Here is a 23,384-nt window from a genome sequence, read left to right on the forward strand (position 1 = left end):
GGTGCAGCTAGTGATTTCAGTTTGAGCCACTGCCAGGTAACTTCTAAATTAAATTTATACCAAATACTTTGTGGCAAAGTGTATGTTGCTCAAAGACGTTAATGTGATACCTTTCTTTTTAATAGCTCTTTACCAGCTAATTCTGCTAGCTAACTGTAACAGCCCTGTTCCAGTTTGACTGATTTTTGAATGTACTCTTAAGGAGTATATTGTTATGTAATATGTTGTATATGTCATAAGGAGTAGAAAATGAAATCAAATTTAAACCACATTTTAAGGCCTTATTGAAACTCTACATAAACATTAGTTCTTTGTATAGTTGACTTGAACACATGCACAACTGTGTGTCTAGTTTGGTCAGGAGGGGCTGATGAAGTGGAAAAATGTCAAACGTTTTGAGAAAAAAATTATAATAATACCAATAATAATATTTGTGGTGATATTTCATAGAATTTCAAAATAAAGTGTTAGTGTTAGTTTACCATATAAAATGTATTATGATGTAAAATGAATAGGCCGCATGAAAATGATTGGGGGACCGCAAATTTGAGACCGCCGGTCTATCTGGTCTGTCTATCATGTTTGCCACCCTACATATTCTATACTGTTAGTACTATTAGTACTACTGTCTTTACTGGGACACAGCTTCTGATGCTTATCCTTATGGCTATAATCTGGCATAGAAACATTTTGGTGGCCATAAAGGTGCAATGTACTGAAATAAGTAAATAAATGAATGACAATGTTATATTTGATGGTGATCATGCTAATCAAAGCTCCTCAATGAGAGCAATCAACTGACTTTAGACCTCAGTCACTATCACTTAAAGAAAACCTATCATGATAACACAGCTCAATGAAATGGATTGGCCACAGTCATGTGTGTTTATTTCATTTTCAAGCCCACCAGAATGTCCAATTTTGTTTTGTGACACACAGGATATCACAGTATTATTTTTTTCTGCCTCCTTGCTTCACTTTCCAATATTTGTTTGGTTTTAGGATCTATCTGCAGTCCTGTCTGTGATTTTTAGCAAGGACACAGACTTATTTGGGGTTTTGGGCAAAGTGAGTGAATTATTTAATAAGAAAACTATTATTTAATAAGAGAACAAGAGAAGTATGGAGTTGCTCAATCATTGATTTAACTCTCTACTTATAGGGATCTCAGGCAAACCATACAATCAGTGCACATTTCCAAAAACGATTATCTTTATTGTAGAAGTATCAGGTTTGTAGCAAAAGTTGGTTTTGTTATCTTGTCATTATTATTATTTTACCTCTGCCAGTGAGGCTATGTTTACCAGCATTTCTTTCTTTGCCTGTTTGTTTACGTGCTTGTTTGTCTGTTTATTGGCAGATAAACTAAACTATAAAAGTAAAGAATACATGCCATTTCTAGGGATAGTACCATTAGTTAAAATAAACATATTTTACGAGTATGATTTATCCTTACATTTCTAAGGGAAAATCCTAATCTGTACTCAAGTTTATGTCCTGTTGTCATTCAAACACCATACTATTTCTATTTTACTATTTGTTTTTTATAAAAGCTCAGAGTCAGTATTACAAAAGTTAGTTCATTCATTTATTTTTGTATTTTTTTTGTATTTATTTATTTATTTATTTATTTATTTATTTATTTATTTATTTAATTAATATTTCGTGTAATTTCTGAAGTGAAACCAGAGTGAGACCTCTACTGTCCTGTCCACTCCACTGCAGCGCCTGTGCATGTGACTGTCACATGATAGATCCGAGTGTTGTCGTCTATCAGCTGTTCGCTTAGGAAACTGTAGCAGGGTGAGTCCGTTTTCCTAACTCATAATCTAATATTGTATCGTTTTTACACACGCGTCTTTTGTCTAATTAAGTCATGTTAGAAATGCAGTTGCTCGTGAAGCTAATGTCGGTTTAACTCCGCGTCGGAATGGATGGGAAGTTGCGTTGGCACGGCTAGCCCAGGTTAGCATCCCGAGCTTACCTTAGCGCTTATCTTACGTTGTTATATGTGTCGCCTACAACGGTATTACTCAACATTTTTATTTGAATGTGTTACATGTGACTATGGGGTTAATACACGTTTGTGTCGCGGGATGTATAATGCTATGTTTTCTCTCTCTTCTGTTTTGGGTTAACCCATCAAGACTTGTCGTGACATTGGTTTAAGCTAGTTCGCTAGCATGGAATGCAGTTTCTAAGTCGCATCAGAATGACATTTATATGACGCCATGTAAGGGTTACATGAAAGCCAGTAATCATACAATTTACATGAGTGTGACGCTTTCTTCCTGATAGCTCTAGTTGCAGTTTAACTGATTACTAGAAATACTGTACATGTTGAAGATTATATTATGTTTTATTTCGTTATATATATGTAGCAAATATTGTGCAACAATTTGTCTTAATATGCTACTGACAGGCAAGGCAAATGTACACATTAAAATACATTCATTTCACTAAATACACACCAGCACAACCACTAAACAGATTTAAATTTCGTTTTATGTAAAGTGTGCATGAAACAGAGTTTCATCTTTGCAACAATTCAAATATGTAAACGCCTTATTATTTTACTTTTTAAAGCGATTTTGAAATTCCTTTGACATTTTTCCAGTTTCATTTCATCATGTGGTTCTTGCCATAATATGACTGAAACTTTTATCCTATGTATTTGATATTGGTTCTCACTTGGCATGTTTCAAGTATACACAAACCTCTTACAGTCTCCCTCAACTTAAGGAAAATGCAGAGAACAATTAGGAAGGCTTTTATTCTTAACATTAAATTAAATCATAGAGCCATTTTATTGTTTATTAATTATCAATCACCATGCCATAGCAGGTGATTGATAATTAATCAATGGTGTGTTGCACCATTGCCACTGGAGCTTGTAGTACAGAGAAGTGCCACAAATGTTGAGGCACCGTAATGATGTTATTTGTTGTGTGTTTTTATCCAGGTGTTGTAGATCTTTATTCTGACTTGTATACAGTGTAGTGGACAAATAAGAGCATGGATATTCGAGGGGCTGTGGACGCTGCAGTCCCCACCAACATCATTGCTGCAAAGGCAGCTGAGGTGCGGGCCAACCTGGTCAACTGGCAGTCCTACCTGCAGTAAGTACAAAGTGCAACCCATAATTTTAAGTATACATTTGATTAGTCCAGAAAAAAAGTCCTTTCTTAACCACTTCTGCTTGAACTTGATGGTAAACGTCACATGATCAAGGAACAATGTAAATGAGAATTTACAAGTGACAATGTGGTGTTGTGAAAATTCAACTCCACTTAAACAAGACTACATAAATAATTATGGACATAAATGAAGTACTACAAAATGTGCGTCACAGGCTATTTGGCACATGCAGGTTATATCAAAATTGACAAGCAATAGTGTAAACCTATCAGCAAGGTTGAAAGTGCAAACAGAAATTCTACATTTATAATTACAGTCACCTCTGAGATTCACACATTTTTGAAGGTTTGAGATATGAAACCATGTTTGCAAATTATGACATGGGAAGGACAGTTATTCTCAGGTGATGGTAATTTAAATAGTCTGTGTTTCATGTCAGTCGCGTTGATTGTACCTATGTTTTGGATGGTGTCACGTTATATTTTGATTCCATGTTGGATTGCAGGGCAGCATTATTTCCAGTGTATTCTATGCTAAAGGAGTTGCAAATGGAGGTAATGAAGCTCCTTCAAACAAATTCAATCGTCCTTGAGTCTGTTTCTGCCAGACATTTCTTCCTGTTAAAAGTCAGTTTTTTTCTCTCCACTGATGCCTAGTGTTTGCTAATTGGGTGAACTGTTGGGTTTCGCTTCTCTCTATAATATTGTAAGGTGTCTGCCTAGTATGTACAGTGCCTTGTGATAATGTGTGTTGTAGGGCTGCAACTAGCGATTATTTTCAATTGATTAATTGAGTTATTGTTTCAGCCCTAGTATGTTGTATTAAGTTTGTTTGGTATGTGTGTAGTATGTTTGGTGCTACACAAATAAAATTGTATTAAATTTAGATAATTCAATGTCACCTCACTCAGTTTGGAGCCTTCTCAAGTAAATTTAATAATTCTGAGCCATCCAAAGCCTCTGAAACAATTAATGGGGCACATGTCATGTACAATTTAAAACAATTTATTACAGTTTTTTTGAAGGTCTACATGTCCAAGGCTTTTTAGAAAAGATAAGCTCTCAGTACTTCAATCTTTCGACATCCATCACTATTATACTTTACAGAGTGCAGTGTACTTGTTTAGAAATAGCTCTGCTGTAATTTCTGGCATGATTCACTGTCTTGAGTGATAGTTCCTCTTTGAATCGGTGCTCTTTAATGCAGAAAATGTAACATGACTAATTTTTATCCTTCTTCAAATGTCATCTGATGACTTGAATCCTTCTTTCATTAAGTATGAATGCACTACACCAATGCTTTAACTATAATTGCACGTCCTAATTTGCCATCCATTGTGGGTTTTCACTCGAAGATGGCGTGTTTCCTGGGTTGATTACCATTATTGTTTAAAACAATATTTTCTTGCAATTGGAAGCAATATCCTAGTGAAAAGCCCAGTCTTTTAGTGTATCAGTAGCATACTGTACAGTACATGTATGTTATGTCTTACTCCACAAGGCAAAAAAAATGTTAATTTGAACACACGTTTTTGTACTAAAAAGTAATTTTGGCACAAATCATTGTAGCTATATGCTAAAGTGGTAGAGTCTCTATTACATTTCTTCTAGGAGTCAGATGATCTCAGCAGAGGACTGCGAGTTCATCAAGAAGTTTGAAGTGGCTAATTCTGACGAGAAACAAGTTATTCTGACCAATGAAGGACAACAGGTATGATTTGATTATCTCCTCACCTTTTCACTGCATTGTTTACCTTGAATCTCTTGTGTTTTTGAAAATGCTTAGAAATTGTTCTCTGCGGCTAGCTATTTAACATTTAAAGTCAGTGCTTCCCAAACATTTTCTATGGGAGCCCACTTTTTAGTGACTACCGTGACCGAAATCACAGTAAAAAAAGAATACATTTGTGCACTAATTTACAGCCGTATCTGTGACACCTAACATCATTTTGAGATGGTAAACAAATCATTTCCAAGAGATTTTTAATAAATGAATTACAACTTCATTTTATCCATGTTATTTAAATCTTAATTCAAAGGGTTTTGGGGACCCCCAAATATTTCCGATGACCCATCTGTCTGTCCCAATCTAATCTTTGAGAGTCACTCAATGATTGATTTATTTTTTATACCAAAAATACTTTTTGCTTGTGCATGAAGTCTGAATTCATGACATGCCACTGGCACATACATGCTGTTTTTAGACGTGCGAGAAAGAATAAAAACATCTCTTTCAACGTTTCATTTCAAGATGTATTCATGAGTCTCTCTGCCCTCCTTGGTTTCTGAGTATCTATTTTGTTTATGCTCAGTGTGCCAAGACCTTCCTCAACCTGATGGCCCACATCTCCAAGGAGCAGACTGTCCAGTACATCCTGACTCTGATTGATGACACCCTGCAGGTACACAGACCGACCCGGTGACTTTTGACAAATGAGACGTGCACACACATATAAAGAGACAATTTGAAAAAACAATAGGACCACATTCTGAAAATAGATCATGTCGTTGTCAAGTTTTGATTTGGGTTTCTCTGTGCATGCAGATTTCTTGTTCACTGTCAGGTTTTAACTTAAACTATGACGTTTGCAATTTTTCTTTTATGACGTAAAAACCTATGCATATTGTACTTGTAAATTAATTTCTAATGTATTAGGAAAAAATCAGGCAATAGCTACTGATCGAATTGATCACACTTGTTTTTTTAATGACTCACTCAGGAGAACCATCAGAGGGTGAACATTTTCTTTGATTATGCCAAAAAGACTAAGAACACTGCCTGGTCCTACTTCCTCCCTATGCTGAATCGTCAGGACCCTTTCACCGTTCACATGGTGAGTTTGGAGATTATGTTTGATTGTATATGTGACAGTCCTTAGTATTTATTTATAAGCTGTGAGGGTTTTTCTTCAAGTTTGACACAGTCTGTCACTTGAATGCAAAGTTCATTCATTCAATGTCTAACGCTCCATCCACCACATGAGGGCACCGGCGCCAATCCCATCTGACATAGGGCAAAAGGTGGGGTACACCCTGGACAGGCCGCCACTCTATTGCAGGGCAAAGATACAGGGACGAACAACCATTCCCTCTCACATTCACATGTCCAATTAACCTCTGCATGTTTCTGGACTTGTGGGAAGAAATTGTCCTGGGATGCAAACCGGCAATCTTCTTGCTGTGGGGCAACAGTGATAGCCACGTGTTCCACTGTGTGTCCTGAACGCAAAGTTGAACTGACATTTTTGTTATATTATATGTGTTAATCCTGAAAAATCTGTAGATATTGCATAATATTGAAGTGGTTATATAAACAAGTTCCTGTTTGATTATATTGTTCTGTAGAATTTCTCCTCTGCCTTTGTCAGCCGAGAACCTATTTACTTTTCTTTTGGTGTGGTTGTGTGATTTATATACACATAGTTCATACATTGACATTTACAAACAGACATTTTCTGCAATAAACATTTAATATCATTAGTCAGTAATTTAATAGTTTAATCTGCACTCTCCACTAATTTCCTATGGGAGAATGGTTGCAAAAACAAAAAACCTGTGAAGCGTTTTAACGTCTGAATTGGTGGCAAGATACGGCAGCAGATGATTCCAAGACTATACAAGATTGGTTACTATAGACTCTCCCTCTGCTCTGTTTGACTGGCTGGTGCATGTAGAACACGATCTCACAAGCCAGGCAATCCTTTACTATTGATACATTTTATTGAGTCTCATCAGGAGGTGTTAAATGAGGTAAACATATGCACTCAGTGGGCTTTAAACAAGACAATTTAAGTCTTAAAGCATGGTGTGGTATGTTTAGTTGCTATTGAAGTATAATTATAACATACTGGAGTTATTTTTTTTCAGACAAAAAGGATGTATTCCATTAAATATTTTACAGCCATGAATTTTTCACAGTTGTGACCCTGCTTCTAATCATATCAAGGCATAAATTATTCCTCACAAACCAACCTCCCCCTCTTTTTCGCGAGAGCCGGCAATTAATGTAATGATTTTTCCCAGTACCCTCTTTCAACAAAAAGAAGGACCACCCAATGGCAAACTGAGTGCTGTGATAGGGCACCCCCGCCCCAATTAAGAATAGCAGTAAGATGGCAGGCCAGCAGGTGGGCATTATGTGACCAAAGTCTGTGACACAACACTTTGACTCAATATTACATTCATGCTGTCTCTTGCTTTTAAACCACAGCACCAACACTAAATAATGCTTTCCTGGTGAGGAAGAAATTGGAGAGTGGAATGTGTTCCACCTAACCTCAGGACAAATTTGCAGTTAACAAGATATTTAAATTGTTAAAATACGGATGTTTTTGCTGTATATTGCTATTGTTAATAGGCATGAATTTGAAAGGTCTCTTCATATTTAGGCGGCTAGGATCATTGCTAAGCTGGCTGCCTGGGGCCGGGATCTGATGGAGGGAAGTGACTTGAACTACTACTTCAACTGGATAAAAAGTCAGCTCAGTTCACAGGTAAAATCATTTTCTAAATAATCCTCATGAAGAAAGGAAGTTATATTGTACATGAAGAATGCAGTATTGTAACTTTTCAATGCTTTCAGATTTAAGGTGCCAACAAAGTGACCAACAACAAAGTGTATAAAGTAATAGACATATGATAGAAAGTAAGAAAAGTAAAAGACAATTGTCAATGTTTTCACAATTCAATACAATACATTTCCTCAAACTATATGTATATTCATAATTATTCTGAAATGTATGTTTGTTGTATTGTTTGGAAATGTCTAATTTATTGGGATCTACTGTAAACATTTAAATCACACATTTTGTATTTGTTGCATTATGTTGAAATATCGCCTTTTTAATTCAACCTCTAATCATCTCTAATTTCTTAGATATTGGGACACCAGCTTCTTGAGATTGTGTCTAATGGAGTTGAATTTATTCTCCCTTTTTACAAATTATCTCGTCAAAGTAATTTGTTATTTTTTTTGCTGTTCATTTGCTCATCATACTTAAATCCTACTGTTTGCTGGCTCACCCAGGATGTCAAATGTACTTCATATTGAGTTTGAGCAGTCTTGTCAGATCGTGATGGTCTGAAGCAAGGTGCCTGTTGGAAGGTGTATGCACCAAGGAGCAGATAAAAAAGCTGAATAATGATTCTGACTTTCTTTTGAACTGTACATAATACATCAGTATTTCTAAAATGTCTGGAGGTTGACAGCAAATTCTTTGCACTTTGAAACTTTCATTGTCTTTGCAAAAAAAAGCCAGGCAAAGACTTGATGAGCATCCACTGTCACTCAATTCCATTTATGGTAGACATGCAAGTACTAAGTGAGTAGTCCAGTGACACTATAACTTGCCTCCAAATGTGAAAAAATTTGCACCTGTTTTTTTTGCTTATCTCTCATTAGAACCTACATGGTACAGGTCCAGAAACAGTTTCAGGAGCAGGAACTATATCCCCCAGTGAAGTGAGTATAAGTAGTGTGTCTTCAGTCACCCTGATGCTTCCGGAAGGGAAAAAAGGGGCAGGGTTTGTCAGCTGTCACTGGACTTCCACGTCTTTCCTTTCACCTCTTACTTCCCTCCCATCTTGTTCTTTCGCTCACATTTTCCATTTACACCTCCAGAAAGCTGGACAACTGAGGCTTTTTATTGCAGTTTTAGAGATGTTCTCAGTTTCTTGACAGCATGGTGTTTGCTGCCACTGGTTGATTTTAACTGTACAAAATTGCATGCCGTAAGCCACTTCACCTTAATGCTGAAAGCGCATGACAAACAGCTTTTGCTGTACATTATTACAACAGTATAAAGAAAAAAAACGATTAGCCCCTGCACAGCAGCAGCATCCTACCATTGTATATCACATAGTGTGGTGATTCTGAGAAATGTGCTCAGGAATATATTGATATTAATGCTATAATAACTGAACATCTCTGCATTTTAAAGCAGGTAACCTCTGCTCCCCTACTCCTCTGCCGTCACTGTTGCCTGTTCTTACACTGGACTTCTTTGCTTCTGTTCCCCCTTTGTTAACAAATTAATGTAATCTACTTCCTTCTCTCAGCTTTCACTACCCTAATCTCACTTTACATTATTTTGCTCAGGTGTGATGGTGCTCTTTTCCCCTCGCTATCGCTGTGTATTGTTCTATTGAGTCTGTGATTTTTAGCATGTGTTGATGACAGACTGCATGTGCACTGGCTCAGGTTTGATAGGTGATGGTGATGCAAGTTTTGGACTGGTGTTCTTCCATGTGCTGTCTCTGCTCGTCTACTACTCCATGTTCAGAGCTGCATTTCTTCTTGACCTTCTAACATTCTGTTTCTTTTTCTGATTGCACCGTCAAAGCTCACACTCTCACTGTCTGATTGAATGTTTGCCTCTGCCCTTTTCAGAGCTCTCAGTATGTCCAATGTGTGGCTGGGTGCCTTCAGCTGATGCTGAGGGTCAATGAGTACAGGTTTGCCTGGGTGGAGGCTGATGGAGTCAACTGGTGAGTAAATGACTCCTCATAAACTTACTGAGTACTTACTGAGTCTGATATGGAGCAACTGTAACAAAAGATTTCCTTCGATAATAAAAGTATTCTGATTCTGAAACTGGATCACATCTTTGCAGTCATTGACAACTTATATTAAAAACAAATCTGTAACCTGACAAAATGGTAGCCAGTGATTCCCAAACTTTTTTCCATAAAAGCCCTCCTTTGCTTGTTTCCAAGACAAACAAGGCCCCCCAACCCGAAACTCCTGTTTACGCACACACACAAGCAAAAATAAAACTTATTTTAAAGGATGTTGGGAGTCCATGTTAGACATAAATCAATGTATAAACTACAGTTTACTAACCTTTAAAAGTATGTGAATCTCGATTGGTCAAAAATCTTCTCAACATCATTGTCTGGACCCAGCTTGTGACATGCAGTATATTCTGGTGCCTGTTTTTCTAAAACACGATTCTCACTTTTGACTTTTAAAGCTTATTACTTTTTTTTTTTTTTTTTAATGTAGCATTGTAAAACTAGCCTTATTAACAAATTTGGTTTTGATAATTATTTCACATGTATGAGCTCCACATCTCTGCACTTACCAGCTATTTCTGAAAATCCATCTCTTGCTGTAGTTATTAGTCCTGTACTCTGAGTTTCCAGCCACTGCCCTAACATTTAATTTTCTGCTATTATGGGGGCTAATAGATCAGCAGCATGTAAGCTTGAAAGCTTCACCATTAGTGAACTGGTGGTGAATGATGATGTCTCTCCTATTTATTTATATTTATTTGTTCACATTTCTTACTCTTTTTAGCATCACAGCAGTGCTGAGCAACAAGTGTGGCTTCCAGCTCCAGTACCAGATGATCTTCTGTGTTTGGCTCCTGGCCTTCAGTCCTCAGCTCTGTGAGCAGCTGAGACGCTACAATGTTGTGCCAGCCTTGTCTGACATCCTCCAGGAGTCTGTCAAGGAGAAGGTCACTCGAATCATCCTTGCTGCCTTCAGGGTATGTGGAGAATCTTTCATTTGTTCTATGTTTTTGCTGAAACTGCACTGAAAATGATCTGACTGCACTGGCGGAATGGCTGGTTCTTATACTTATATACTGGATATTGTATTAACCCAGTGGTTCCCAACAATCTTCTTACAATAAAAAAGAAACAATATTATTTATTAGGGCTGTCAATAGATAAGGAAACATAATTAATTAATCTCACATTTTAAAATTTCATTTCACGATGAAAAGTGTGCATTTCAGACGCCATTGTTTAATTGTATCTTTCTTTTTAAACTCAGAACTACACATAGAACGATGTGATTTCAAAGAGACTCGGGCCTATCAAGTGCCAACCACGTCATCTTAAAATAAAAGCCGACATGGAGGACTGCCAACTTGTATGCAACAAGAACATGTGTTAACATCACAACAAAAAATCCACCAGAGAATGTCCTTAGAAACTGAGACATTCACATTTGTCATGATTAAGTGAGAGAGATCGAAAGCACAGTAAGCCACGCAGAGTAGGAAGTCTCCGGGCAGCTGCCAGCATATTACGGGCCATGGTTCCATTGCTCAGCTTCTTAAAATGAAACCTTTCACCCAACAATTCCTCACCTCTCTCCATCTTCAGCTACTGTCTCAGTCTCTCCTATCTGACTGACTGCAGGCAAGTCATTTCCAGCTTTTATGTCGGAGGTCAGTGCACACCAGAAGTAAACAAACTTGCGTTATCTGGGTTAAATTATTTTATTTATATATTTAATATTGTATTGTTTAGTCTCGGCTGTATTCATCGCAACGATTAACGCTTTAACTTTGACAGCCCTATTTATACACAAGCTACATTTCAGTAATTCAGTTCAAACTAATGTATTAGTCCCAATTAGGTAAGGGCCAAGAAGGTAAAGACAACATAAACACAACCAGACCAGTGTACCAGGAGTCAAGTAACCTAAGGGGATTAATAAAGTATATATTCTATTCTATTCTATTCTATTCTATGTAGTTGATAACAAGCATAATAAAACAAATTAGGGCTGTCGGCATGAATGCATTGAATGCAATTAAATAGGGCAGAACATAGTCTTCATTTTTGTTTGTATTGTCTTTCACATTATGTTGTTATGTGTTGGCAGTATAAAGTAGATGGTTGGACATATCTGGGTCATATTATTTCCCTCCTCAGATTTGACTCTCTCTGTCATCCCTCTATGGTCACTCCCTATATTATCTGTAGCAGTACAGCAAATTGAGCTGTGTTCTGTACTTGCTGTGCTGTTTTGTGTTTGTCAGGTGGCCGGTTATGAATTGCACATAATATACCTAGACAGCATTTAATTGTAACAGCACAGGCCTCTTATCTCCCCAGGCTGAGTTGCTTTTTAACAGGGCACCAACACAAGTCTTGAACCTGTGAGCAATACATTGGAAATCAATGTGACATTGTGTTGGTTATCGATTCCTCTTAAAGTTAACACACAGTGTATTGCTGACATATTAATAATCCACTGCTACAGCCACACCTTTATCTTGTCAACAGTGTGCAGTGCATGGCCAGAATAATCAACTAAATATTCATGCCAAGTAAATCATAACCAGTCCAACGTGGATTTATAAATGAATAGCTTCAATTATATTTGGATTTTGTCCAACCCACCAATACCAGACAGGCTCAGGGCCTTACTCAGAGCACAATAGTGTGGAAAAGGGCATTGATTGCATGATTGAAACATGAGGTTATACACCAGTGGAGGAAAGTTAGCAGATTTTTTTGAAACTCAACTGTACAGAAGGTTCTTTTTTTTTCACTTCTCTAGTCAGCAGGTCTAACCAATAATCCACTGTCATTGTAGGCTGAACAAAAAACATATCTGTGCTCCTCAGGGACCATCTTTCCAGAGTGTTTTGTTTGCTTAGTCCAAGTAATTTGAAACTTTGGAGAAGCTTTCTAAGCCCAGTTGTATGGCGAGATCACAGCTAATTAAAAAGCAATGGTGGGCAGCCAAGGCACATTCTGAAATATCTTGAAGTTCAGTGGGTTTTCCCTAGAGTTTTTCATCTTACTTTAGAGTGTTTGTGTTTCATATGGTAAAGGATTACAACAAAACACTGTCACACAGCGACAGATACTTGTGTTTATTGTTTGGAGACAAAAGAGCTCTCAGACTTGTCATCTCGGGAGTTTTAAATCTCATACGTAATAGCAATATGAATCCTTTTTTCTTTTTCTTTCTTTTTTGTTTTACAAAATCTGTCTACAAAAATATGACATTGCTCTGCATTGCTGTTTTCCCAAAAGTCCCAATTATGCAAATGAAACTCCTCATCACATGGGACCAGCAATGGGACTTAATATCTCCCACACCATCTGGAAGTCTTTGAACACATCATCAAAAGACAGTACTTGGGTGTTTATAATGTGTTCACCCGAACTTGACTCTTGTAGTATATGTGTTTACAAACATAAAGTTTGGCTGCAGAAAAACATTTTACCTTTAACATTTGTGCCTTCAGACAGCAGGCTGCTGAAACTTGGATTATTTGACAGATGATGTGACTACAAAGCAGGTTCTTAATAATTCCTATATACTACTTACTAGCTGTAGTTATGGCATGTTTGGAGGCTCCCAGGCTTCAATCATGGATCTCAGACCATCTCAGTCCCTCTGTGGCAGCCACTTTTGTTTCACTCAGAATTTCCTCTCCATTATAGCCTGAGAGCTTCTGGAACTTTGCCTGGAGAACTTGCCTCGAAAGTGGCTTTTATCATACTTGTTGAACATTGTGTTTTTATCACAGGTCTGCATTCATCCACTTCACAGCTCACACAGCAACACGTCAAACTGCATCCCTGCATGTTTTAAATACCTTGAAGGAAATTCACAGCTTCATTCATGTTAAAGGTGACATCGAATGCTTGTATAACACATATATGTTAGTTATGGAGGTCTACTTACATATATTAACATGTTTTCATGATTTAAAAACCTCCTAATCGCTGCAAACGAGCCGATCAAAATATCTCCTCACTGACGCTCTCGTCAGCCGCGCTGTTTCAGACCAAACAGTTGCTGTGATTGGCCAGCCAACGAGAGCTTTACAACTGTCCTGTGATTGGCCAGGTACCTGGAAGTGACGTAATAGATAGGCCAGCTCTCAGATACACAGCTCCCCCTCTGGCACGGTGGATGCTCTGCATCTCAGCAGCTACAACGAGAGTAGTTCTTCTTCTTCTGCGGTTGAATGTACGCAACCGGATGTGCCCGGACTAGTGCCCCCCCCGGGAGGCGCTACGGTGGTGAGGATTTCTGATGACGACATCAAATTTAGGAAGTGTCGATCCGCTTCGCAGAGCCCAGGAAAACAATACAACACTATTTTCTCAGCAGTGGCTGAACTGTTTGTTCTGAAACTTTAGGGTTTCATAAACGAGGTAATGACGCAGATACACACACAAACGCAGCGTTAATTGGAGCTTCCGGTCTATGTCACCTTCAAGATGATTATGTGGTTATAAAACACTCTGGGAAGAGATTGCAAAATTGGACAAACTAAATGACATAAATGATCTTTACAAGAAATGATCTAGGTAATCCTTAATCCATTTATTCTTGGCCCGTCATCATCAATTGTTGTCATTCCCAATTGGCATTTTGATTTCTTGTTAATCAATGATTTCAGTCCACAACATACTATAAAAAACATTTCACATTAGAGTTGTTGCAGCAGCCTGACATGTTTTTATAGCTGCTTTTTTAAAAGCATAAATAGTGTGATGTAAATGCTATAAATTCACAGAGCAGCCACAACATTAGAAACCACTTACCAGTTTTAATTATGTGGCTAATATTTTAGTTTTGAAATAACTCAAACCGTGACTTGTCAACATTGTCAGTTGATTTTATGTGGTGCAAAGAGTTAACAGGTTTCTGTGGGCAATTAATTACTCTTTAATCACTTGACTCAGGCAGTTAACACCCAATTTCTCAATTGAACTGCTGCCATATGAGTGAGTGAAGTCATGAATGTACAACATCAGGTTGTTTGCCCTTCTGTTTTCCTTGGCAGAATCTTCTGGAGAAGTCTGCGGAGCGGGAGACTCGTCAGGAGTACGCTTTGGCCATGATTCAGTGCAAGGTGCTCAAGCAGCTGGAGAACCTCGAGCAGCAGAAGTACGATGATGAGGACATCACTGAGGACATTAAATTCCTGCTGGAGAGGCTGGGAGAGAGTGTGCAGGATCTCAGGTACCAAGTCATTTCCATTACATGCATAATCATTTCCAGCTGTTCGAAAAATATTGGAATGCACAAAATAATCCTTGAAAAAATGTTAAAAAAAAAAAAATGTATATTTGATACCAGCACTTTATTTGACACCGCACTCTTAATAATGGAGCGGTTGAAAGGAAGTAGCTTTTCTTCTTTCTCCAATGGAACAAATAACATTGATGATCTTCAAACCTTTGTCTGCATCACTGCTTTCTTCATTCTACAGCTCATTTGACGAATACAGCTCTGAACTCAAGTCTGGCCGTCTGGAATGGAGTCCCGTGCACAAGTCTGAGAAGTTCTGGCGTGAGAACGCTGTCCGTCTGAATGAGAAGAACTATGAGCTACTCAAGTAAGATGAAGCATGTACAGTAACGAGCCATTACATTTTTGGCTGAATACTTCTTCATGAAGATCTTAATGAGATTGCAGCTTTTGTCCGTAAAGACGAATGACACGCTCAGGGTTTTGCCGCAAAAAAAATCTGCCAATTAAAACAAAAAGATGGATTGATTATTAAGTGATTTGCAGACATTCATATTCAAAGGAAGAATCCAACTGACTGATATGATCCCGTCACTTTGCCTCAGGCACAAACAGGAGCTTGACATTTTTGGGCTAAAATGTAACTCAGTACGCTGGTTCTGCTTTTTCTATATCTGTTACTGATGCCAGCAGGGTTTTGGCCACAGAAGTTACACAACTTGGATAAAGAAAATCGCATGGTTGGCATGTTCACATACTGCTGTTAGTAATTAGCTCAGAAGAACTAAGCTTTGGAATCTTCTTTTGTAAATATCATGTTTAAAAATGTCATCCATCTGTTTTTTTCTGTCATTACTTGAGACATTACTCCGGCTTTATTTGTCTGTGTCCACATTTTCTCACCCTCACTCTGTCTCTTTGAATCTGAATGTTTCATATTTTCCGACAATATCTCATCTCTTATGTCCTTTGTTTTAAAATGACACTGACCTTGTGTTGCTAAGAGATTAGTGCCTTTTCATATTCACCTTGTCTCCATGGGCACATTTTTTTCACCTCATCTTTCAGAGATTCAGAGTCTTTGCCAAGGAGCGTCTGAGAATCTTTTTTCTGAGCTTATAATCTTTTGCCTTTTGATTCAGAGAGACCTCTCCACTTACACGCCTCCCTCTGTCTGCCTTTTCTGCAACAGGATTTTGACGAGGCTTTTGGAGGTGTCTGATGATCCTCAAGTCATTGCAGTGGCAGCTCACGACATCGGAGAGTATGTGCGACATTACCCACGTGGCAAAAGGTGAGACATTTTCAGTAATGAGTGGATGCAAATACTGAAACACCTACTTGCACTTTGACTTTTGTGGGTCCAGAGTTGAGTGTCTGGTTGTTTTTGTTTTCTGTTTCTAATTTTGAATTGACCCATGTTACTCCCACACTGTGGCGTCTTTTAACTGAGAATATGCTAATTCTTATTGAAAGAAGCCAGTGTGTGTGTAGTTCACCAGGTTTGATGAATTCTGATATATTACATATCAGAATTCATCAAACCTGGTGATATATATATATATATAAATATATATATATAGTCCTCCAAAATACATAGACCATTTAAGTCTGGCAGGATTATATTTCCTGATGCTGCACCACTCAGTGACCTAAAGGATGAAAATGGGTCCCTTTTTCTGTGCGGGTAAAGGCTTTCACCCATTATTCCTTTTATTTCCTCCATGTTCAGGGTGATTGAGCAGCTGGGAGGAAAACAGCTGGTGATGAATCATATGCACCACGAGGACCAGCTTGTCCGCTACAATGCCCTTTTAGCTGTGCAGAAGCTGATGGTCCACAACTGGTATGAACACATTCATTGATTATATACCATGTCATCTTGTGAGGTTGTAGTGGAACCATAGAGATGGAAATAATATAGCATAATATATAGCTTTTTTGATGTCTCTTTAGTTTGAAAATGAAGTTGGAAATCAGTCTTCTAATAATGAAGATGAAATAAAGCGATAAACGAGTCACTCAAGTTTAGTGTGTGAACACGCACAGCCCTAACCATGTCTAATCTGTCAAAAGGTGTGAATCTTACTCATTACAAAAGACATATAGTCAAATCCATTTGGTTGACTAGAGAGAATACTATTATAAAAATGTACAGGACAAATTAATCTGGTTTGTGAAGATTTTCCTCCCATAGTTATTGAGGACCCCCCCCCCCCCCCCCCTCCCCCATCATGTTTTTCCACAAATTAAAGGTCTAGTGTGCACAAAGGAACTTTTTATTCCTCTTTGTTCACATAGTGAGCTTCCACGTCATATGCCAAACCCAATGATTTTCCCTTCTATTTACCTCTGAAGTCAAAAAATCGGAGTGACGTCACCTCTGAGTTGAGCAAGTTTCAGTTATAAGTCAGAAAAACCATGGACGCAAACATATCGCGAGCTGTCAATTGTTTTGCCGTCAGCCAATGACAACACTCTACATGGTTTTATGTGTACACAAAGAGCATAGCATCATGTCCACGGATACAAATTGAATAGCACTGTGACTCCATGAAACAAGGCTCATTCTAGGGCTTTAGAAACCAAACTATTTTGTACTTTTCAGTATGCCTTCTGGTTGTTATACACTGGTTCATGAAGGCAGCGTAGTGAGTCAGTTTTGAGGGTAACTGCTTTGGTTGTTTTAAGCTCTTTGTCAGTGTGGCTGCAGTGTAACGGTTGGATCCCTGTGTGTATTTGACACTGCTGTCTTGGCTAATGAAAAGTTAGAGTCGTTTGACTTTAAAAGAAATGTGGTTATTCTCTTTCCTGAATGAAAGAGGATATTCATGTCTGTGTGGTAAATGGCTATCAAAAAGTGTCTGGTTAGCTTAGCTCATAATACTTTATAACACACATTCACTTTTAATTTAATTAAGATTACACATGTGAAAAGTCAGACTTTCAGATTCATCATCTTCCTTCACAAAGATGCTCTAAGTGATGGTATCAGCCATCAGTATCTCATGAGTGACCCACTATTACCATGGTAAACATACGTCAACAGCAACACAAAGTTTTTGAATAATGAAGGTGTTCTTACGGTAATTTGAAGGCAAATGCATATGTCTTGCTCATAGCCTTTTGGCAACAAATGTATTGTTCAATTAAAACAAAACACTCTAACGGCACCAGTATTGTCAACACTTCATCTTAATCTGCATCTCCTCTCACTGAACTCCCAGTCACCTGTTCGTGTTTTTTTCTGTCCTACTGGGAAAACTAAAAACCAACAAGCAATGAGTGAAAATGTGTTTGTTTTTTGCTATCTAAAACACACTCAGTTCCCAGAGCAACTGATGATTTATGTAGTGCTGCTTCCCATCTAAGTGATCTGGATGTTCCTTGTAACCTGTACTGTGTGTTTAGTGGAGTGTGAGCAAATGTTTATTTATTCACTACAGCACCTACAGTAGAGAGCAAGACCTCTCCCTCCTTTTCCCCTCAATTTACTTTAATACTGTAGCATTTGCACTAAAATGAATCTTATTTTCATCTGTAATCTGAGTCTGAGACATCTCCCTGGGTCTGAGATTACATCAGCAGTGCAGTGTGGGTATAATTACTTGGTTTTTGAGTTGAAGAAGTTGATATTACGTGAAAAATAAATATTCAACCATTCACAGGGTCCACACAACAGTTCAATGGCTAGCATTGTTGCCTCACAGCAAGAGGGTTCAGTCGAGGATTGCAGTTATGATGTTCTTCCCATGTGCTAGTGGGTTCTCTCCACGTACTCCGGCTTCCTCCCACAGTCCAAAAACATGCACATTGTTAAGTTGATTGGTTGCTTCTCTCTGTGTATGTTTGCCCTGCAATGGACTGGCAACCTGTCCAGGGTGTATATTGCTTCCCCCCCCCCCCCACTTCTTACTCAGCCACGTGATAAACTTGGCTTGCAATGACGTGTGAAAAGTATATAATTGGCACTGAAGAGAGAAAAGAAGAAGTTACAGACTTTAGGATACCAGTTACTGTCATTTTTCTGTGATATTTACTGTCTGTTTTTATAGTTTTAGATACTGACCAATAGGACCTATCATGTGATGCAGGGTTATGTCTCAAGGTTGTTTTGTCGCAGTGAGTTGAATAGGCAGCACCAAAACTCATGGTCTTCATTGGGACATAAATGTTTAAATGGTACAGCAGGATGAGATGATGTTGATGGATGGTAATGTTTTTTTTTTTTGAAGCAGTGAGCTCTCCATTCACCCACAGACCGACTGATGTTTTCAAAAGCAAGTCCACACACCCACGTCACCTTGAGTGGGCTGCCCTGTTGTTGTTGTTTCCGTGAGATCTTCTCACTGAAGGTCTCTGCTGTCATGACAACAGGGACAGATGAATGTGTGAAGTTGGAAACTGCAATGATGTTATCTGTGTGCTCTTTGGTCGGCTTTGTAAAGCCCTCATTGTTTTTTGTAAGTGCTCATGGGTCTAATAAGTTGCCAGTGAATGTATTTTTTCCATTCAAATTTATGCCGATATTTGCTTTTATTGATGGACAGTCTGTCTTTGTGTTGCACAGTTTCTAGACTGAATCACAGCTGTCTCTACAGAGGTCAGTAGTTAACATGTATTGAAAGATTTCTGCATTATACTAGCTTGGCTGTCAAGGCCAGTCAAATACCACAGTGTGTGTCTTTAAGACCACTGTGTGTTTGTAATTAAACACAGGGAAAGAGTGCAACATTCAATTTCAGATCCCCCTCTCCAGTTCTCTGAAATTGTCAGTGAATAGAACATACTTGATTTCCAATGACTGAATGGAGTTATACCCTAGATAAATATTACTATTACAAGGGAACGTGAACCAGGAAGTGTCACCCGCTTGGTTTTAAACAGTGTCTTTCTTACCTTACACATTTAAAAAATCTCATGGTTAGAACCAATCACAAAAGGGAGGCACATCTCAAGAAAAATAAATAGAGATGGAAAAGTTGCATCTGCTAAATAGTTAATAGCAGTGGCAGTAAGTTATGTTGGTAGTTGTGACTGTTGTGCTTTTATTTTTACAGGGTTGCCACTGGTCCTTGAAATCCTTGAAAGTTTGTGAATTATTTAAAAAAAATCTCTCTTTGGAAACCCATTAATAGACATGGCTTATTTGAAAGTGCTTGAATTTTGTGCAAAGAAGAAGTTAAGTTGATATTTATAGGTAAATGTCTCCCTTGTTTGTTACAACGCCACCTACTGTTGATGTACGTAGACTAGGCGTCTAGTCTACGTAGAGAGACGTCTCTCTTTGCCGTTGATGTGAGATTTCATGCAGAACAATGAGCAAATAACGTTAAGCAAGAGAGAGCAAATGACGACGTGATGCCTGGGAAATGCAAATTCCAAGATCTCTGTCTCAGAGAATTTCCAAAAGACTGACTTTGACCCAAGATCCCAAGGACAATTACTTGTCCAGATGCAGAGCAGTGCTGCAGATCAATAAAAGTGGACGCCATGTTGCCCTCCCATCTTAAGCTGTGTCAGAACATTCAGTCCTTGAATTTGAGGAAATTGATTGTGGAAAGTCCTTGAATTTGATGTCAACCAAGTGTGGGAACCCTGATTTTAAAAATCGTATTCAGCCCCTTTCTCATGTCAGATACCAACACAGTCATTCTGCTAGTATTGGTCACATCACAACACAGATGTTAAGTATCGTATTGGCACATCACAAAAGTTATGTTTTACCTCTAGGATTTATTGAACAGTGAATTATGAAGATTTTGTTGAATTTTTTTTAATCAAAAAATATATCCATTTATGGAGCATCTGCAGTTATAAGCATCAGAAAGCACCATGGTTTCAGAAGACTGACGAAGCATAGCCATTATGCCACACTACACTCTTAATCAAGCTGCTATTTCCAGCTCAGTTAAAGGTTAACGCTGAGAGTCGTGAAGGTAGAGTTTCTCTTCTTCTTCTTAAAAGCTGAGTTGAGTACTTGACAGAAGAGTGGGTACAGAAGAGAGGTTTTAAAAGCTGCTTGATGGATTTGATAGCAAGCAGGTGTGAGGGGATCATGTTCCACATTGGAAATATTTTGCAGCCCTTTTTTTTGTTGTTTTTTTCTGTTCGCATTAAGGTAAGTGTCATTATGGCACATCTGAAAAATGTTACAGCCGAGGTGAAAGAGAAACCTTAAAAAAAAAAGTCTGACCTTTCCAAAACAAATGGCATTATATTTCGGTTGTTAAAATTTCACCATGTGCAGGTCAGAGTGAGCAAGAGCATCATTCTGGAACCCGAAAGCTCATTTGTAATTTCAAACTGCCCTCATTTCCACACAACTGACAACTTGAACAGAATAGAAATACATCTTTTTATTCAGAAGTGCACATTAGTTAACAAGATCACTCAAATGGGACGTGTAAATTTGCCAGATTTAGCCTAATAAGCTTAATGTCATCAGCAGTCCCTGGCAACTTGATGTAAACATTAAAAATACTGAACATTTAAGCACTGAGCATGACACATACGTGCAATAAGTGAGGCAGTGGCATAAAAAGTGTACATACACATAAAAGTTCTGGATGTAAAGCTGTTGTGCAGAACTTTAAAATAAAAACCAATGACTGCTGCACTCAAACCGTCGTCAAATGAGTTAAAACAGTGTAGATTACGTCCATCAGCTCCACATGAATCTCTTTGTGTTCCTCAGTGTAGAAGTTTTCCCGACTGAGCAGAATATGCAGACAAAACCCAACAGTGCGAGTAAAGTGAGACAGCTGAAAACGAAATGAACCTGGATACTCGGTAGGTCGTAATTGTTTGGCACCATCTTACCTCTCTGAACGCCTTCATCTTCACACCCCATCCCGAGCTCTGAGGTTTAACAACAGGTCGCTTGTAAATGTGCCTAAAACCCGCCTAAATGCAAATCATGCAGTCATGCCCACTATATCGAAATATAGTTGACTTGACATGTTTGGGACAAAATGCACGAGTTACAGTAAACGGCCGATAAAGTGCACTGAAGGTTTTTGAGTTATCTTAATTATGGTTCCGGTGTGTCACCATTTACTTATTTTTATTTATTCTGCAATTCTTTGTTCCACAACTGTACATTTTTCCTATTTTGGTTTTAGCCACTGCGCTAACATAATGTGCAAAGAGGAGAAACTGCATTTGCTTTAAAGCCACTTAATATCACCCTACACTCCCATGCGCAACCTAATATCAGAAGAGACTTTAGAAGGACTTTAGAAGTTGCTATGTCCTTGTCTCTGCTTTGATGACTCATCTCGTACTTTAATTTATGGGAGTTTACTGACTTTAATCCAGACCCTTTCGATGCCTCTTGTCGGTGGAATGGAGTTTCGACATAGTGAGTTGTGTTGGCTGTGAAAAGTCTAAACTGTTGTTTCTCTGTCACAGGGAGTACCTCGGAAGACAACTCCAGTCCAGTGATCAGCAGCAAGCTCCAGCCGTGGCAGCTCGCAGCTAAACTGTTCCTGTGCACGTGTGATTGTGTGTATTACTGTGCGGATGAGTGTGTGTGTGTGTGTGTATCGGCCATTTTAATGATCAGCGACTAATTTTGCTGTTACGACTTGAAAATCAATTTCCTCCCTCCACCTACATCGTCTACATCTCAGATGATCCTTGATGTTACTTGATTTGACTGTCTGTTTCGTGACGTGCCCTCTCGGCTAAGTGACGTGTGGTGATTGAAGTCGCACTTTACGTCTGTGATAATGTATAAAACTGCGAGTTATTTAAGTCTTAACCTGTAAAACATTGTTTGTGTCCAAATAAAGATGCTTATCTATGTGCTCCTCGGACATGTCGGCTCTTTCATGTGGTTTGTTGAGTTGAACTGTCGAACTGCGCAATAACAAGATATGTGAGAGAAATGAATGGAAAGTAACTCGCTGAGAATGAATGCAACCTCCACCCAGTTACAAGAATCCTTCATGTTCAGTCAAAATGTCCTTAAACTATCCTTCAATACTCCTGTTTTGAACTCGATTAGTCATCGTTCCCTTCACATTTATAAAGGAAATAACATGAAGACTTTTGAAGTGTGCACATCAGAACAGCTCTGCCATACATTCTGCTTTTATTATGTTGAGATTTTTTCAAAGTTAAGAGGTTTTAAAGGTGTTTTTCTTTTTGTTGTTTTTGTTGCCCCCACATCTTAGAGCTTGAGGTATTGCGGTGTCTGCACTGACACCTCAGGAACACAAAGATTTACGGTCACAGTGATGTTGTTTTTTTTATTTATTTATGTATTTATTTGAACACAAATGTGCCCTAGGAGCATCTTTTTGTATTGGGCACAAATATTCACATGGCTGGCTGATGAAGTGAATTATTTTTTGAGCCAACTTTATTCACAGAGCACCACCATTGTTGTAGCAGCGATGTCCCAGCTCTGTACATTTCACAAAGATTCACAAATGTAAATATTTGCACGTTTTTTTCATTTTCTTACACTCTTATATCAAATGTTTGCCAGACATTTGAAA

General features: G+C 38.3%; 1 protein-coding gene across 2 annotated transcripts; it reads left to right on the forward strand.

The window, feature by feature from the left end:
* The first annotated feature begins 1,680 nt into the window (after nt 1–1,680).
* atp6v1h (ATPase H+ transporting V1 subunit H) lies at nt 1,681–22,697 on the forward strand. Of its 2 annotated transcripts, XM_058635052.1 has the most exons (14): nt 1,681–1,803; nt 2,963–3,119; nt 4,749–4,848; nt 5,450–5,539; nt 5,858–5,971; nt 7,526–7,630; nt 8,539–8,598; nt 9,526–9,623; nt 10,435–10,627; nt 14,690–14,868; nt 15,119–15,244; nt 16,070–16,171; nt 16,610–16,723; nt 22,291–22,697. In XM_058635052.1, exons 2-14 carry the CDS (start codon nt 3,016–3,018, stop codon nt 22,358–22,360), a joined length of 1,455 nt encoding a protein of 484 aa, XP_058491035.1. In that variant the 5' UTR covers nt 1,681–1,803; nt 2,963–3,015; the 3' UTR covers nt 22,361–22,697. The 2 variants fall into 2 exon arrangements, with proteins under 2 accessions (XP_058491035.1, XP_058491036.1); XM_058635053.1 differs by lacking the exon at nt 8,539–8,598.
* Nucleotides 22,698–23,384: the final 687 nt, after the last annotated feature.

The sequence above is a fragment of the Solea solea genome, chromosome 1 (assembly GCF_958295425.1).
Source record: "Solea solea chromosome 1, fSolSol10.1, whole genome shotgun sequence".
NCBI lineage: Eukaryota > Metazoa > Chordata > Actinopteri > Pleuronectiformes > Soleidae > Solea > Solea solea.